This window comes from Aegilops tauschii, chromosome 3 (genome assembly GCF_002575655.3).
Source record: "Aegilops tauschii subsp. strangulata cultivar AL8/78 chromosome 3, Aet v6.0, whole genome shotgun sequence".
NCBI classification, from domain to species: domain Eukaryota; kingdom Viridiplantae; phylum Streptophyta; class Magnoliopsida; order Poales; family Poaceae; genus Aegilops; species Aegilops tauschii.
In genome coordinates, this window is record NC_053037.3 from 394,919,744 (window position 1) to 394,937,609 (window position 17,866).

The 17,866-nt window shown below is 41.5% G+C and overlaps 2 protein-coding genes across 7 annotated transcripts; one reads left to right on the forward strand and one right to left on the reverse strand.

Annotated features, from left to right (window-relative positions):
• Positions 1-1,110: 1,110 nt before the first annotated feature.
• LOC109762552 (phosphatidylglycerophosphate phosphatase PTPMT1) lies at positions 1,111-4,981 on the reverse strand. The gene is made up of 6 exons (XM_020321421.4): positions 4,467-4,981; positions 3,605-3,727; positions 3,329-3,422; positions 2,118-2,200; positions 1,942-2,031; positions 1,111-1,842 (listed from the first exon to the last, which is right to left on the reverse strand). Exons 1-6 carry the CDS (start codon positions 4,977-4,979, stop codon positions 1,444-1,446), a joined length of 1,302 nt encoding a protein of 433 aa, XP_020177010.2. The 5' UTR covers positions 4,980-4,981; the 3' UTR covers positions 1,111-1,443.
• A 1,320-nt stretch (positions 4,982-6,301) lies between these two features.
• Positions 6,302-16,623, forward strand: LOC109762551 (mitochondrial-processing peptidase subunit alpha). Of its 6 annotated transcripts, none has more exons than XM_073510654.1 (14): positions 6,495-6,625; positions 9,868-9,936; positions 10,925-11,034; positions 11,253-11,549; positions 11,620-11,787; positions 11,879-12,046; positions 12,146-12,226; positions 12,406-12,472; positions 12,571-12,668; positions 13,446-13,518; positions 13,615-13,685; positions 14,017-14,066; positions 15,974-16,086; positions 16,199-16,623. In XM_073510654.1, the coding sequence occupies exons 3-14, from the start codon at positions 10,993-10,995 to the stop codon at positions 16,249-16,251; spliced, it is 1,281 nt and encodes a 426-aa protein (XP_073366755.1). In that variant the 5' UTR covers positions 6,495-6,625; positions 9,868-9,936; positions 10,925-10,992; the 3' UTR covers positions 16,252-16,623. The 6 variants fall into 6 exon arrangements, 5 of the variants coding, with proteins under 5 accessions (XP_020177007.1, XP_020177008.2, XP_020177009.1 ...); XM_073510655.1 differs by having other exon boundaries at positions 6,558-6,625; positions 8,001-9,936; XM_020321418.4 differs by lacking the exons at positions 9,868-9,936; positions 10,925-11,034 and adding an exon at positions 8,001-8,222 and having other exon boundaries at positions 6,302-6,625.
• The last annotated feature ends 1,243 nt before the right edge of the window (positions 16,624-17,866 follow it).

Below are 17,866 nucleotides of genomic sequence, written 5' to 3' on the forward strand. Positions count from 1 at the left end.
GTCAGGCATGTCGCTGGCGGTGACATCGTGCAACAAAGACAAAACAGATGCAAGCTCGACAGAAGCAACATTGGTTGGGCAATTCCGCAGAGTAGCTTGTAAACCAGCAAGCATGACATGAGATACCAAGACAGAGAGGGAAGCGGAGTGAGAGAAAATGTGGGGATAAGTGTCAATGAAAGGAGTAGGGAGAAGCCAAGGGTCGAGCCGAAAAAAGGTGGAGGAACCACTATTAGTAAGGACGAAGGATATTTTTTGAAGGGGACAAAGTTGATGATTTATAATTTTCCAGAGGAAGGACGGGTTGTTAGGTTTGTTAGCAAAGTCAAGAGAGTGGTACTAGAAGAACCAGTTAACCCAAGGCAAGGCAAGTCTAATTTTTTGGGGAAGTTTGAAGGCAAATTTCATGAGGCAGTTGTTTTGGAGAATTAGGTTTTTGATGCCTAGACCACCAGCATTTTTAGGCCTGCATATATTTTTCCAAGCAATAAGACACTTTGCGTCGGAGCCCGGAAGAAGGATCTACGAACCGCGGCTAGCATTTTAATGATCTTCTCAGGGAGCCTAGAAACAGACATGAAATAAGTGGCGAGGACGTCAAGAGTGGAGGAGATGAGAGCAAGTCTTGCTCCATGAAAGAGAAGTTTTGTGCTGCCCATTCGGTGAGATATTTTAGGAAGCGCTTGATGATAGGTTCAAAAGCCGAGGAAGGGAGGTGCGCGTGGTTGAGGGAGACCTAGATAGATTCAAGGGAAGGAGGATAGGTCGCACCCGAAGGTTGAAGGAATGCGCTGGCTAGAGGTGGGGTAGAGGATGGGCACGAGGGTAGTTTTGTGGAAGTGGATGAGCACGAAGGTTGAAGCATCTTCCGGTTCAATGCTATAATTTCTTTTTCTTGCTAGCGCCAGTGACTTCATACAGTATAAACTCATGAAAAAATCAACAGTGGCCTTTGGAGGAGGCATTTCTTTCCAATGGACTAAGCCTGACTGAAGTGACCAGATTCACCATAAGAGGAGAGCAATAAACTACTGCCTCCATCCCATAATAATATACGAACGTTTTTCAACATCATTTTATTCCAAAAGATATGAACTAACAGAAATATACTTACACCAAACATGATCAGCTTTTTATTCCAAAGAACAATGGTGAAATCAAACCACATGTTTCCGAGTGAAAAAAAGGCAATCGGCACATTCACAACTCTAGACTCTCCATCTCCCTATGCACACAAAGCTTCTTCCCGGTGGCGTTTGCCGTGGCTGTAGAAACATGTGTTTCTACGATGCCTGACTGGCTGACTGCCTGCCTATCTACTAATGTACTCCCACCGTAAAGAAATATAAGAGCATTTAGATCTTATATTTCTTTACAGAGGGAGTATCACGTATCTTGACTCACAACATGTTGAAAATTGCGCAAAGCCAGTAGCAGGCCTACCTAGCAGGCGCGAACCTCGGTAAACCGGCTTGGGGCTGGTTCACAGTTGCTGGTAACTTTCAATGATCCAAAGAGGCACGATAGTCTCCTCATAATGGGTTTGCGACTGGCTACTACTTCAAATGACACAACATCCTTCCCAGTATCAACGTATGCATCGTAGCCCTCCAGATCTGCTTCTGTTATGAACACTGCATCGACACACCCAGTCGGACTGCTTGGCCTCGGTACCATAACTTGACAAAGAGGTAAACCGCCATCATCGTAATCAAACTCCATAGTGCAGTCCTCGATATCTCTGTCAGGAATGGAGGCTTTGGTGCCTTCTAGATAACAGTTTAGGTTTGTACTCCGTACTGGAAGACGTCCGGTGGTGAGAGTGCTAAATACGATAACAGCCTACAAAATTGTGTCATTGGCAAAAGCAGCTTAGCAGATGCATGATTGAATAGCAATAGCGTCCACTTGTATAGAACACAAATACAACAGTCCTTATACCTGCCACTGTGACGGTGCCAAAAGCACTCGGGGCCTAATGGATCGTACATGATCCAAAGCTGCTTCAGGAGTCATGCTCCTATATTTGATCTGAAGACAAGGAAGATGATAAGCTGTCATCAGCAACTGAATGGGATTTATAACATTCAGTTTGAAATGTATGCAGCTTATCTTACCAAATAGCACAAAACAATAGTGGTGCTTCGTCCTCTTCCAGCTTTACAGTGAACATAAGTAGTGCCACCTTGTGATGCATTACCTGAAAAACAGGTAACTATGCATTAACTTCTACCCATTTGAGACCTATTTAAATTTAACCAAAACAAATATTTGATCTTTATTTCTTTCACATCCAAACCAAACTCAATGGACATTTGTTATTGCTAATGCCAAGGCACAAGTGTACTAAATTAGTAAATTGGGATCAGACCATCCTTGGTCAACAGGGCAGCTGTCAAGGAAGCTTGAAGATACTACATAGTTACATCTTACATACAATTCAGATAGGCATTGCTGTTTGAAAACGTTCAGAAGACAGCTCATCATTGAGTTCAGAATTCGGCATTAAAACAAGAGAACTGGAAAGCAGAACAAGCTCTAGTAACAACAACAGCAGCAGCAGCAGGAAAAAAAATCACAATGGGCAATTTTTTTAGTACTAGACGTTTTTTTTACATATTATCAAGGAACTACACATTTAGAAATAGTCTAAAGAATCACCCCATTTCTGTATCAGTGTCCAGAAAGCGATTCTTTGGAATTTCAACAAAAAACAACGGTGTGTCACACCCGTCAGCTACATCATCATGAATTGGGATAGGTGCAACTTCTTCATGTTCATGGACACTTACGCTTGTGACTCTGATGGGTGAGGGCAAACCTGCCAGTTCCGTTGTGACTCTGATAAGTGTGGTTTGTGAAATTACTTGTTAAATGTAGTTCCTTGATAGTTTACCAGTAAAGTGTAGTGTTGAGAACGTAGTGTACTATCCTTGTCTACATAAATGGCCGACTTTTATAACAGGGTCTCAGTTTCTTTGTCATAGGCATTTATATAGCCCATTCCACTTACTGTCATGCATGATGTCATCCGCAGCGACAGCAAACAAACCCTTCATCCTGCTGCTGGGAAGGGGGTTTGCATTAAAAGATAGTGTCGCAACCTATATATTGTTATACCTACTCCATCAGATACTGACGACCTAACAGACAATGTACACAATACTTGGTTCAGTACAGTTGACCGCAAGCTATCATTTCCATTCCTTGCATCCCAAATCTAAATCAATTTCTTAATTGCAGGAGAAAAACACTCCATAACACCAGGAGAATTGATATGCAGTTTTAATGATTTATCACTTGCATCTAAGAAATGGCATGAGCTTACGGTGGATAAAATCGATGGCTCGACAAATATCTTCGAGGGATGGTGCAAACAGGTAGTCTCTTGTGGCAATCACAAGGTGATCGATCCCATGGGTCTGGAAAAAGAAGGTGTGTTACTCATCAGTACATATTTGTTTCGCTAATTAGAAAAGCACAGTAGACTGATGGGGCATGTCTGTGAATCGACCACACTATGGATGGAATTGCACTTATTAATTCAAAACTCAAAATACAAACGAAATCACGCAACAATGAAATCAAGTAATGTAAAATTTACCTGGTACAAGGACATTGGTACCAGAGTCTCATAAGGCTCATTCAATGTTACAACTCCCTGAACTCCAAGTTGCTTCAGACGTGGAACATCACTAGGGAAAGGAACAGCTCCTAGCAAAATACACTGCAGATGGAGGTTGGACAAATTAGATGATGAAATCTTTATATCAGAGACACGTCACAGTCTTATACACCGAAATGCTAAATTGTGCAAAGCAAAAATCACAACACCTAACAACAGCAATCAAGGTATGCTATCTAGGGATGAATGCGTCCTTTCACCACCTAATCAACAGAAGGATTCTGTGGTCCTAGGCATGTAAACATGTTCACCCGCCAGTGCCAAATGGAAGACCAAAAGACAATCATACAGAAGAACAAGCTATAGTAACATAGATACTGAAGAAAAAGTGCTCAAATGTATTGCACTGGAAAATGGAGCCTGAAATGACCAGACACAACAACAATCACCGCTCACAACAGCCATGCCTTTTCCAACAGCCGAACGTCAACTACAAGAAATACTCTCACGCACAAAAAAGAAGAAGAAGAAAGCAGCAATTCTGGACAAAACTAACTGTGGAGAGTCACTGCGTCAGATGCAATCATGGAACCAGATGTAACCCTTATATAGAGGCCCCCAGTGTAGATGGAACCGAAAAAACCCTGATGAAAAACTGGTGCCCAAAATCACACCCTTCATCACCAGTTTAAAAAAGTCGCCCTATCGTCCAATCTTATGGAGGCCAAGTGAACCAATTTATCGAACAAGAATCAGTCAATACTACTCCATAGGCATACACTATGGGCCTATAATCCGAAACAAAGTAATCACGAGATTTGCTTAAAGGCAGGGTCAGCACCTGGTCGACGCGGTCCCACCACCGGAACTCGGCCTCGAATTGGTTGCGCAGCACGTTGTAGAGAAGCGTCGGGTAGAAGAGCACCCTGGCGCCGGCGCCGACGAGCGCGCGCTTGGCCCTCAGCCGCACGACCTCGCCGCCGCCTGCCCAGGCCTCCTCCTGCTCCTCCCCCTCCACCGGCCTCCCGTCGCCGTCCCCCAGCTCGCGAATCCTCATGCGCCTCCCCTCCCCTCCCCTTCCCTCCCGAAACAGCTCGACGCCTCCAGGCTCCGGCGCGCTCCTAACCCTCACGGAACCAGCAGATCCGCGGGGGATTTGAGAGGGGAGATTCGTGGATCGAGAGGCGTGGCGTTGCGGCTCGGACTCTGCTCCTCGTGGTGGCCAGAGGAGACGCGAGAAATGGGAAGAGTGTGGGGGCAAAACCTCAGGAGAAGACTGCGGGGGCGAAAACAGGTGGCGAGTCTGCTGAATCGGATCCGGGTTTTGGGTGGGTTGTTTGCTGGTTGGTGGCATGGGATTCATTGGTGGACAAAACGTGGGTGCGTTTATCTCGCCAGGTCCCTTGACAGTCGAGTAATTGTGCGGTTTCATCATTTTCCTTTTTCCTTCTGAGCGACCTCCTTTCCATGCTTGGGAGTAGGTGCAACAAATCTTCAAAGCTTTTCTTCACGACTCCATGTATGATGTGTATACTCTAAAAAGACATAACCCTTATAAAAATATGTTAATATTTTCATATAATGCTAATTCATTTGCCACGGAGCGATTAGATGCATAATGTAGTCTGGAGCGAAACTCTTGAAGAATGTTTACTCATGGAAGGAGCCATTAGCCTATTAAACGAGAAATGGTGCTTTTATAAATAAAAAAAAGTGCAAAGGGATTGGACATAGTAAGCAAGCAATCTTCTTATAACTAATTCTTGGTTTGAATGCTGATAGCAAGCTTTTATGATTTTAATCGGGTGACAATTTCTTTGCCAAAGATAAATGAAGTAAGGATAATTCACCAGCCATAGGTTGATTGGACAGCACGGGTCAAGAATAACACATCCACGAAAACATATAAAATTTTACACATCGGCGAGGAACAAGGCAAGGTTGTTGGTGACAACGACGTGCATTTGACCTAGATAATCCCCCATCAACTGAGCCATAGAAGCGTGCAAAAGGATGTAAAGTTGGCATCACAGAACGGATCATGACATTGCCTGACAGCTTACACAAGGCGCTCAGGAAGACCATACTGCTAACCTGACAATAAAAGAGTGGCTCAAAAGTGTATAAGAAAATAAAGACCAGTTCGAAAGCTACCTTGTAAACGGAGAGGTGCGCGAAGATAATCACACAGAACTGAAGGGTACGGATGAAAAACTGCCTAATCGCGCACCAATAATTCCAGGTAAAACCGCCCGGTCACCCGAAACGCCCGGCCGCGAGATTTCCCGCGTCCGCGAGAGGGAAAACGGCCGAGGTTTTGGAGCCAGCGGAACGAGTGGACCGCGCCGAGCTGGCGTCGTCAGCGGTGTGTATCACGCGACTCGTACGCGTGCGTCCTGCTGCGCTGCCCCCTCGCCACGCCGGCCGGCCGTCCGCCCGTTTCCAGCTTTGCCGTGGGCTCCACGTGGGCGGTGCCCGTTGGACGCATCCTACTGTTGCGTGATGCTGTGTGTGGGCCCGTGGCGGCTCAGGTCCTCGCGAGCGATCATGGTGTGTGTGGCCCCTGTGACTCTGGTGGGTCCGACGCACTGTTTGACTCGGGTGACCGGTGGTCGGCAAGTTTTTTCCCTTATTCTTTTCGAACAACATGGTCGACTAGCTGGATCCGAATCATCCGATCTTTCCAAAAAAATATCCTCGCGGCAGAGAGTAGAGCCGCCATGGGCCGATTGTATCGCGGATTCGCTCACGATAAGCACGGTGGGCTGATTGTATGCAGGTCCGGAATAGCCTGCTCATTCTCAAAACTACGGCCCACGACCCGGCCAGACTCACTCAACCGACGCACGCTCTCGTCGTGCACGAACACAGAGCCCTCAGCTCCTCGGCGGCCCTCCCCTCTTCTCCCTCCCTGTCGCCAGTCCCCGCCCTCGGAGCTCCCGGGCCGCGGCGGCGGCAGCCATGTACCGGATCGCCGGCAGCCACCTCCGCGCTCTCAAGGTACCCTCTTCCCCCCTCTGCCCGCCCCGCAGCAAACCGTCAGCGTTCGTCAGACAGACGAGCTGATTGGTCGGCTGGTGCTTATGGAGTTGCTGCCGATTCATATGCCGTTGTTTACATGTTCGATTGGTCTAGCTTCCAATTCCATCACTTAGAAACGGGGGCTAGAGTGTATACGCATGGGGTTTGCTGCGGGTGATGTGCTGTGCTCGTTATCCCTCGATTAGAGAAGGGATGCTGATAGTAGAAGTCGGGTGATTTCTGACAGACACCGAGCTAGACAAATTTCTGAGGTGATGTAAATACCGTTTTATTTGATCCACACTCCAATTAGAACCACGATCTGCAGGATGTGATTTCAGTATTGGAGCTGGTACTACTTATGTTGGGCTAGGCTGTGTTATAGCTCAGTGAAAATACAAAAAAGTGATACGGTTTCGATACTATGAATCTGTGCTACATAAACACAAAAATAGATCTCTGGCGCATCGATATCATGAATCTGTGATTACTGTATAAAATGCTTAAAATGTAGTTGGCGATATGGCATCATATACATTTTGGTTATTTACTTTGTCATTATTAGCCTTAAGGCTAAATTGGGTCCAGCAGATAGGCACAATCCATACCTCCATCTGTCTGCCATAGACAGCATGTGCCTAACCAACTCACATTACCAAGTGCCATAAGTCGTACACACTCATCAATGTGCGTGGGCACTGTCAAACAATTGTCATTTAGAGGCACCATCATCAGAGTCTCTGACAAGAACCACCCTAGTTTGTTGTTCCTTGTGATCCAATGTGTGTCTCTTCATACCAAGGAACTGTGCCCATTCAATGATTATATGTTATTAGACAAACAATTCCCATGTCACCTCATTTCGTATCCCGTTCGACATTACACACTTGTTCACGTCTTTCCCTCTAACTAGTCAAGCATCACCTCCTTTGTAACATGTCCAATATAAAAAACACACGAGTAACTTTGTTATCATTTTTAAGGAGGTCTAAACCTGTATGAACATCATGTCCTTGTGTCCATTACTTATTCTGGTACACTTCCTCACACGTAAAGTTGTAAGATTAGATCATACTTAGAGCATCGACAATATATTGTAGTTGAAACTCAAGGAGTGATATATGTTACTTAGCCACCAATTTGTTACTTCAGATTTACATGTGGTGGGTTTTGGTTTGCAATTTGGTCCTATTGCTTTTTATTTTCAGTGTTGCCTGCCTTTAACTTATGTATTTTGCACACAAGTTGGTTTCATGTTCAAGCTTCTCAGTTTTCAACCTTTACTTTTAGAGTTTTAGTGATGTTACCTGATGTTCTCGCCGCCGCACATTTTCTTTTCTTTTTGTGCTTGCAGCAACATGGTTCTAGTAGGTTTGCTAGTACAAGTGTTGTGAAGCAGTCTTCTGGTGGTTTATTTGGTTGGCTTCTTGGTGGCAAGCCAACCCAGTTTCCAACTCTTGATGTCCCTCTCCCAGGCATCACCATTCCTCCACCACTACCAGACTTTGTAGAGCCAGCCAAGGCAAAAGTTACCTCTCTCCCGAATGGCCTCAAAATTGCTTCAGAAACATCAACGGTATCACTGTAACATCCCAAAATTCTAAATTTTGGAATGTTATAATAAATAGATAGATTTGATTGTTTGTTGGATTGTTGTGTGATTGATTGACTGAAAGTGAGTGAATTCGAAATCTTTTGAAAGTTAAATGAGAGGGAATAAAAGGACTTTCCCAAACTTTCATTTTGCTTTTATGATCTCCATGAATTCAAATTCTTTTCATCACAAAACCCTCGAGAGAAGATGACATGACTTCTTCCATTTATTTAAATGAAAAGGGGTGTTGAAAATATTTAAATATCATTTGAAAATATTTCCAATTCAGAAACTTCAAGCAACTCAATGATTTTCATGAGAGAAGATAAAATGACTTCTTCAAAACATATGAAATATGAGTTGGAAGTTTAAAAGGATCTAATTTAAAGTCCTTTTGGAAATTATTTTCAATTTGGGTTTTATTCAAATTATTTTTCTCCAAAATAAAAATATATTGAAAATAGGGTAACATGATTCCCTACAACAGAAAATTGGAGAGAAATAAATTTGAATTAATTTTGGTATTTTGAAAATGATTTTATTGGATTTTAGTAGAGCAGTAGCACTCTTTGATTTATTTGAATTTTTGTGGATTTTATTTAATGCTAGAAAAATGCCCATGCTGTAGGAAATCTTTTTCTGAAAATTTTGATATATAATATGCCTATGTACAATTTTATTTTTGTTTTCGTTATACAGTTTTCTTTCTGTTTCTAATAAAAAAAACTGTACGTGCCGCCCAAATTTTATCCGTTGCCTACGTGCACAGTGCACCCATGCCGGCCCATGTTGTTTTTTTGGTTATGTATGCAGAAAAAAAAATCTTTTTCTTAATTTTTTTCCTTCTTTTAGTGTTTGAAAAAAAAACTGCCGCACGCACGCGCGCGGCCGGCCGAAGCTTTAGGCCCATGCGCTTTTCTCTTCTTTTTTTGTTTTTCGTCTACGTTTAGTCCCACATTGCCTAGCCTTTGACCTTTAAGCCTTTTTTCCACCAATAAATATAGAACCATAGAGCCTCCAAAAATCATCCGATTCGGGTTAAATCAAAATTTTGGTTTGACTAGATTCCTTAAAGAAAAATATATTTCTCCTCTTCGGCGGGACTTTTGGAAGTTGTCTCCTCACTTCGAAGTCGTCTTTTAGGTATATTTGTTCGTTCTCTGTATTTATGCGTTAGACCTAATTTTTTTTTTAGCCGTAGCTATTTTTCTTCTGCAAAACAGCTTGGCCCTGATTTTTCAAATAGCCATAACTTTTTACTCGTTCATCCAAATTAGATGAACCCAACGCCTATAGTTTCGTCTTGTTTTCACCTATCCAGTTAACCTGTCACGTCAACTTTTTGAAATTTTCAAATTTCGAAATTTGTTCAAATTCATATTCAAACTTCTTTTGTTCATAACTTAAGTTCCGTAACTCCGTTTGAGTTGATTCTTTTTGCAAAGCGAAGCTCTTGACTTAAACTTTCTGATAAGGGCAAATTTATCTAATTTTGGTACTGTTAGAAATTGTTTTATGTTGCAAGAGTTATTTGCTTGGTTTTGAAGTTTTCCGAATTGTTTTCCTCGTTCTTTCTAATCTTTTGAGTGATTGCTTATGTGTGGTTACCATTGCTTGCTTACGATAGATTGACCGGAGTGTGACGAGTAGATCTATCCAGAGTATTGAGTGCGAATCATCTTCATCAACATTGCAGGCAAGTAACACTTTGATCATACCTCTTTTACTACCCAGTTTTATTGCATTAGATCAATCCTCAAACATTGCATGGTTAGGATCTAATTAAACTGTGGGAATTGGGAAGTAGATGAGGTAGTACCTATCACCTGTTTTATTATCAAACCCTTGGGAGTTACTTCTACGTTTGCCTATATTGCTATGCTATGCTTGTAGACGTGGATTGGGTTTGAGAGATATTCACTACAGATGTGAGATTGTTAATTAATGGTTTACTTAAGGTGGCAACTAAAACTCACATCTGGGTGGATTGAGGTACCTGGGTATTCCAGGATTGCCTGTTTTCTTTTGGACCGCCACCCAGGTTCAAAGGGATCATGAGATTATTCATGCTAGAAACTTCCGTGTGCAGCCGCAAGCTATTATGGGCTCTAGCATAGTTGATTAAGTTGTGTGAACTCTTACAGTGGTAGACTAGCAGATGTAGGGGATGTAGGTGGTACGGTCTATCACATCGTAAGGTGCAAACGCTTCTGAAAGACTATGTCTCGGTCATCCGTTTCTCAAACATCATGTAGTGCGAGAATCCAGCGGAGGCGATCGAGTCTTGTGGGAAAAGTGCACAAACCTCTGCAGAGTGTACAAACTAATCATGATTAGCCGTGCCCCCGGTTATAGACATCTTGAGTATCTAGTTCTTGGATTATCCCGTTGATCTCATCATGTTACTTTAATTAATATTGTTGGGTTAATGATGATACTTAATTGGGATTGAGATGCTGTCAACCATCTCAATGTTTCACAACCACCATGATAGTTAAATAAAATTTATTCCTTTGCAGTAGGGAAAAATTGGCTTTTCGCAAAAACATTATAACCATAGAGCTTTTCCACCAGCCATATATGCATGTAGTGATAGCCTTTGTTCATCATTTCTCTATGGTGTGAATTTGCCAGCATATTCCATGTGCTGACCCGTTTTCGGGCTGCAACGTTTCATGTTGCAGGATTCTTACGACGAGTAAGTGATACGTTAGGGTTACGATTTCTACACTCAACTTTGCCGTTGGTGTTGATGGGAATCCACAACCTTGTTACTTCCGCTATTTGGATTGAGGTAATAGTATTTACGTTACTTTATACATGTGATTTACCTCTGTTATAAATCCTCGAGTACTGTGTGTGTCAGCATACCGATCCAGGGATGACACTTAAGCACAGAGACTTGATCCATTCGGGTCGGGTCGCTACAATCACTATGTGCCTGCAGATGTTTCAGTATGTTCCTTTTTCTTAATATCTACATGGGAGTAATTTATAGGGACTTAACTGCAGAGTCCAGCAGCAACAGTGGGATTGTATATTGATTGTGGTTCTATGTATGAAACACCTGGTTCATCTGGAGCATCGCATCTACTGGAGAGAATGTCATTCAAGAGCACCACAAACAGGAGTCATTTGCGGCTAGTACGCGAGGTAGAGTCCATTGGAGGGAATGTCTCTGCGATAGCTACTCGTGAACAAATGTGCTATACCTATGATGCATTCAGGGCCTATGTACCTGATATGGTTGAAGTGCTTATTGATAGTGTGAGAAACCCAACATTTCTTGATTGGGAGGTTAAAGAGCAGGTATTCCATCATTTAAAGGTAAGCGCTCCAGGTTTACCCTTCATTGTATTAATGTCTTGTTGTCTTACAGCTGGAGGAGATCAAAGCTGAAATAGCTGAATTTTCTGCTAATCCTCAAGGTTTACTTTTAGAGGCTCTCCATTCTGCTGGCTATACTGGGGCACTGGCAAATCCCTTGATAGCACCAGAGCCTGCCATACATAAATTGGACAGTAGCATTCTTAAGGAATTCATTGCTGTAAGATCCTTTAATCTGTCATCTATTCATCTGTGCTGTTATTTAGTTAGAAAGATTTTGCTTTGACATCTGTATGCATTGAGGCATTTAGGAAAACTACACAGCACCCAGGATGGTCCTGGCGGCATCAGGCGTTGAGCATGATGTGCTAGTTTCAATTGCTGAGCCACTTCTCTCTGATCTTCCTGCTGTGAAGCGTCCAGAAGAGCCAAAGTCAGTTTATGTGGGAGGAGACTATCGTTGTCAAGCAGACTGTCAAGTGAGTTCGTGCTGTTTTTCTATCTTTTGCGCTGTCTGGTCATGGTGATGTATCTATGATTTACTTCTATTGTTCTTACTTGTTCTCTCCCGTCGACAGAACACACATGTTGCTCTTGCTTTTGAAGTGCCAGGTGGATGGTATGAAGAGAAAACAGCTATTACTGTAACTGTCCTTCAGGTATTGGTGGACGTTGGCAAATATTTAAGTGACTGTTATTTACGGACAAAATTCTAGACGAGCAGTTTCTTTTCTTCGAGGTTTTGTGTGGTTTACTGATTATCATGCTTGCATATTAAAAGCGAACTATGTGTCCAATTTCCACTGCCCACTATAATAATAAGTTTTTTTTTCTGCAGAAGCTCATGGGGGGAGGTGATTGGTTCTGTACTGGCGGTGTTGGCAAGGGCTTGTATTCTCGATTATGTATGTCATCTCTTTCAATTCTACATCCCTGCCAATGATTCAAAATTAAATTACTCTAATTACTTTTTTTTTACTTTAACACGACTCTTTACATACAGCTCTCCGGATATTAAGCCACTACCATCAGATCGAATCATTCTCCGCTTTCAATCATATCTACAACTATTCTGGTCTTTTTGGAATTCTTGCAACAACCGTAAGCATCTTCTCAGACATAAATTATCCGTCATTTTTTATCTATGAAATTCAAGATGTGAATAAAACTTTGTGATGTCTTGTATCTCCCAGAAATAGTAAATTTGTGTGCATTGCTAAGTGGTATGTTTTATCATTTCTGATTACTGGGTTTAATGACATACGGTAATTAGTCTTACACGAAACGACATGACATGAAACAGCTTAAGGCAAAGAAACTTATTGCTCCTACCTAGAGAAAAGATGCGTAGCCAAACAGCTAAAGGCCCCTCCAGCCAACATAAAGGCTAAAGTAGCTTGAGTAGGGGAAGAGTGGAAACTTTTGATGCCTTCAGTAGCAATAAGCAGATAACAAAAGCTAACTGTCTAGTACTTTTCTGGGGGCTATCCAGTTAGAGTTGCGATATAATCTCCATACCAAAGAGGCATGTAACCTATCCTAATTTCAGCCATTTGGCATGTCTGTTTATCTTACCTCCCGTCCATCCTATCACTATTTTGTCCAACATTTTGAATCGTTTTCACTGTCTACTTCTCCCTAGAACACAAACAACGCAAATAATGTGTAAAGGTTGAGTAAAGAATTGCCCAGACTCAAGCTGGTGTCGTTTCTTTATTTTCCTTTTGTAGTTTACTTATTCTCATGGTGCAGTCAAATGGACAAATTATTGCTTGACCTGGTATCACACTTATGCACAGATTCATCATTCTACTATTTTTTATTTTCTGTCATATAATTGTATCTAATCTAACATTCTTTTGTGTCCTGTGATCACAGAGCCCAGATTTTGCCTCGAAGGCTGTGGATTTGGCAGCTGGGGAACTTCTTGAAGTTGCCACTCCTGGAAATGGTTTGCATCTTATTTGATACCTGCTGTGTAACGAATCATCTGTAGAACTAAATTGACCACTCATTAATTTTCCCACTTTTCTGTGTTTCTACTTAGTTACACAAGGACAGCTTGATCGAGCTAAACAGGCAGCAAAGTGTAAAGTTTTGATGGACTTGGAATCAAGAGTATGCATTCAACCCCTAATTGAATCCTTCAGAAAAACTTTTAAGTTTTAACTCATTCCCCACTCTGTTCCTAAATAGGCATTCCACATGGTCTCAAATACACCCATTTGACCATTGCCTTTTCTACTTGTATGTTAATGGAACTTATATAAATTGGCATGCTATGGAAATTCTATTGATGATCTGCTAATTTCAATTTCATGTGAAAAATCTTAGAAGTTGTATTATATTAGCAATCAAAGTCTAAACTTTGACTGCTTATTCTAAAATATTGTCTATTTAAGAATGGAAGAAGCATTATATACTTGATACTTGGTATTATTCGTTCCAGGCTGTTGCATGTGAAGACATTGGGAGGCAGGTTATGACTTATGGTGAAAGGTATGGCTAGACAGGCATTTGTAACTTACTCCCTACATCCCAAAACATAAGATCATTTTTGACACTATGAATAGTGTGAAAAATTATCTTATATTTTGGGACGGAGGGAGTAGCTACTAAAGTCAACTCCCCAGTGTTCATGATGTTTCACATTCACTTGCACTAGCTATGCATTCAATCATTTGGAAATCATATAGACTCTATTGACCAAACTAGGCAGTTATTACGGTCTGGTTTGAACACTGTTAATGTTATGTTACCTTCTCTTCTGTTTGAACTTTTAACAGTATTTCTCAACATTTACATCTGTGCTTGTGTAAACATTGCAGTGCCCTTTTGAGGGGAAAATATTTTCCAAATTTATAATTTTTTTTTCTGAAGAATCAACATGCTTACTAGTTTTGGAACTCAAATAGATATTCTTAATTTGTTTGATGAAATATATGAGGAGGTTTCATAGTTCACGTTATAGTTTTTCTGTATTAGTCCTGATGGTGGATCGATTAGGTAACATTCTGTGCTAAAATGGAACTAAAAAGTCATGTAGTGCAGAATTTGGTTAGGGCATCTCCAACGTGGATCCTCAAATCTGCCCAAAATGTCTGGACGTCTGAAATTCCTCAAACCATCCTCAAACTGGGGGGAGTTCTAGGGGAGTCCGGAAGTCCGTGGACACCACCAACTTGGCCTCGGACCCCACCACAAACCCACTTTCCCCTCTCCCTCCCTTCTCTCTCCTCTCTTCATTTGACAAGGGGCGGACATTTTGTGGGTATAGTTGGATGGCCTCCGCCCAGCTGGCTGTTAGTGATGTCCGATAGGTGATCCGCGTTGGAGTTGCCCTTAGGCTCATGTACGGAAAATAGCTACGATAATCATGACTTAGCGAGAAACTTCCAGTCTCGATCTGGGTGAAATGGCTTGGTGAACCAAGTTTGAGGTGGCTGTAGGGGCTTTGCTTCTTTTCCAGAGCTAGGACAGTTTGCAGTTATTCTTTTCCAGAGGATGCTTTGCTTCAGATAAGCCTTGTTGGGGCATTTTTGGAATTTTCATGCTGTTATTGCATCTATCTTGTGGATTGTCCAGAAGTTTATACTTTATACCCAAGCTGAATGAACTTCACATCACCATATGAAAATCATGATATCAGAGTCCTCCAGTTGTTGATCCGTAGTCTAGCTAGAAATTGACCTTCTACTGCATTCTAGCTGGCAGCTGCATTATTTGTGCAAGCGATTGATCATTTTTCCTTTTGTTGTGAATAAACACGTCGACCATATTGTAGCAATTACATGCAGTATTTACATACCCCCTCTGTCCCAAAATAGTGTATTAGATCTTTTCAAAACCAAACTTTGTCAACTTTGACCAAGTTTATAGAAAAAGTTGTGAACATCTACAATACTAAGTCAATTTCTTTAGATTCATTATGAAATATATTTTCATATAGTATATATTTTGTGTTATAGATGTACTCCCTCCGTTCCTAAATATAAGACCTTTTAGAGGTCCCAATATTGACTACATACGGAGCAAAATGAGTGAATCTACACTCTAAAATACATCTATATACATCCGTATGTAATCCACATTGAAATCTCTAAAAGGTCTTATATTTAGAAACGGAGGGAGTAAAATACTTTGCTGTATAAACTTGGTCAAAGTTTGTGAAGCTTGACTTTTGCGCAAACCAATGCATACTATATTGTGGGACAGAGGGAGTTTTCAGATAAATATCACTGTTTTGCTATGCTAATCTCAGGTGCCGGAGCTATTGCAGGACAAGCATTGTCCACATCTTTTTGTTACCTAGCCAGCACTTGATAGCTCTCATATGGCTATAAAGTACCATTTCAACTTTTTCCTTGATTCTGAACCTCAGTGATTCAGCTTTCATGACATTGCAGGAAACCCATCGAGAAATTCTTGAACGATGTCGAAGCAATTACTCTGAATGACATTTCTTCAACTGCCAAGAACATTATTTCTACACCCCTTACGATGGCATCATGGGGTGATGGTATGTTCTTACTAAGCACATCGTTCTTCTTTACATTTTTTGCCCTCAAGTAGATTGCGCAACATTGTTGCGATCGTGGTCTTGTGGTTTACCAAAAATGTTTGTCTTGCAGTTACTAATGTCCCAACCTACGAGTCTGTTAGCAGGAAGTTTCATTCAAAGTGAGCGAAAGCCCATTGCAGGACATGTTCCGGCTGCACAAGATATGCAGAGATGTGTAACTCTTGTGGCAATGGCCCTAACCACTGGACCCCGCTGAACACATTTTTTTATGCACTGTGAAAACATGTTGGTGGTGCTGACTGTCTTACTACTCCATCCGCCTTGAATTACTTGTATCAGAAATGGATGTATCTAGAACCAAAAACAAAATTGGCAAAAACAAAATGTTCCCAACTAGAAATACGTCTAGATACATTCATTTCTGCGACAAGAATTGTGGGACGGGGGGGAGTATTAGTTAGTACTGTAATTATTTTCCTCAATTATGTATATATTTTGAAAGATCGGCAGCAGGCTTGAACTCCTTTTTTCGTCTTTTTTTCTAGTCATTTTGTTTGTTTGTATTGTGCCTTAGCTCAGTTCTTACGGCTAGATTTTTAAAGCATAAGAATTAAGAAATACTCCCTTCTTTCACAAATATAAGATGCTTGAACTTATTTCTTAATCGGATATATAAACACATGTTTTAGCGTGTTTGTTTACACATTTCTGTTTGTATGTAGTTCATATGAAAATATTCAAAATATATTATATTGTGAACGGAGGGAGTACATTTGAACAATTTGCGGTTCTACAAACATTTCTTTTGGAGCTACTAGGAGGTTGCTCTCTCGTGAGCCCAAGCCCACTCGCTCCTCCAGTTTGCTTGTACGTACATTTTTTTTCTAACTTCGACATCTGTGTGCTATTCCCTCCGTTCTGATTTACTTGTGGTGGTTTTAGTTCAAATTTGAACTAAAACCACGACGAGTAAATCGGAATGGAGGGAGTACATCGAAGCGAGCATTCGCCTAATGCAGCAAAAAATTCTACATTAGATCTTCATACTTGTGTTATTTTTCACAGGATGCAACGATTTGCTCCATTTCCTTTTTGAAATGTTCTACGAACTATTTGAATTTATTCTTTTGGAAGGGACACATCCGCTTAAGTGTACATGTCAAGCTTCTCTCTCCATCCCCTCTTCTAGGTATCTTTTGTGATGTCCCTTAGCATCACATAGGTGCTATGGGATTAAACTATCTTTATTTAATAAATGATAAAACATGTAAAATAACAATTTGATTAGCTTAGATTGGATGCGGAGATGGCAGATTCGTCGCGGTAGGAAACGGGGAAATTGATTGGTGCGGATATGCGCTTATGGCCGAGGCACTGGCTTTATGGTTTGGTCTCAGTTTGACAACTACAGTCGCGTGTAACCGCATAGAGGTGAACTCCGACAACATCGAGGTGATAGAGACAATGAAGAATGGAGGTCGAGGTCGCTCTTTCGGTCTATCAAAGGCAGTTTTTGATTATATATATCACCTTGCGTGTGATTTTTCGCATATTATTTTTGAGCATGCTCCTAAAGAGACTAATTGCATTGCCCGTGATTTAGCCAAACTAGTTAGAAGTAAGGTGTGTGCGGGGTGGATGAAAGATCCACCCGTGGAGATTGTTGATACTCTTGTAAAAGATAATATGGTGATCACCTTGCAATAGTACTTTGATGTAAAAAAAAAACTTAGATTGGATGCTAAGCTTAGAGGTGGTGTTGTTTTTTCTAACCTTT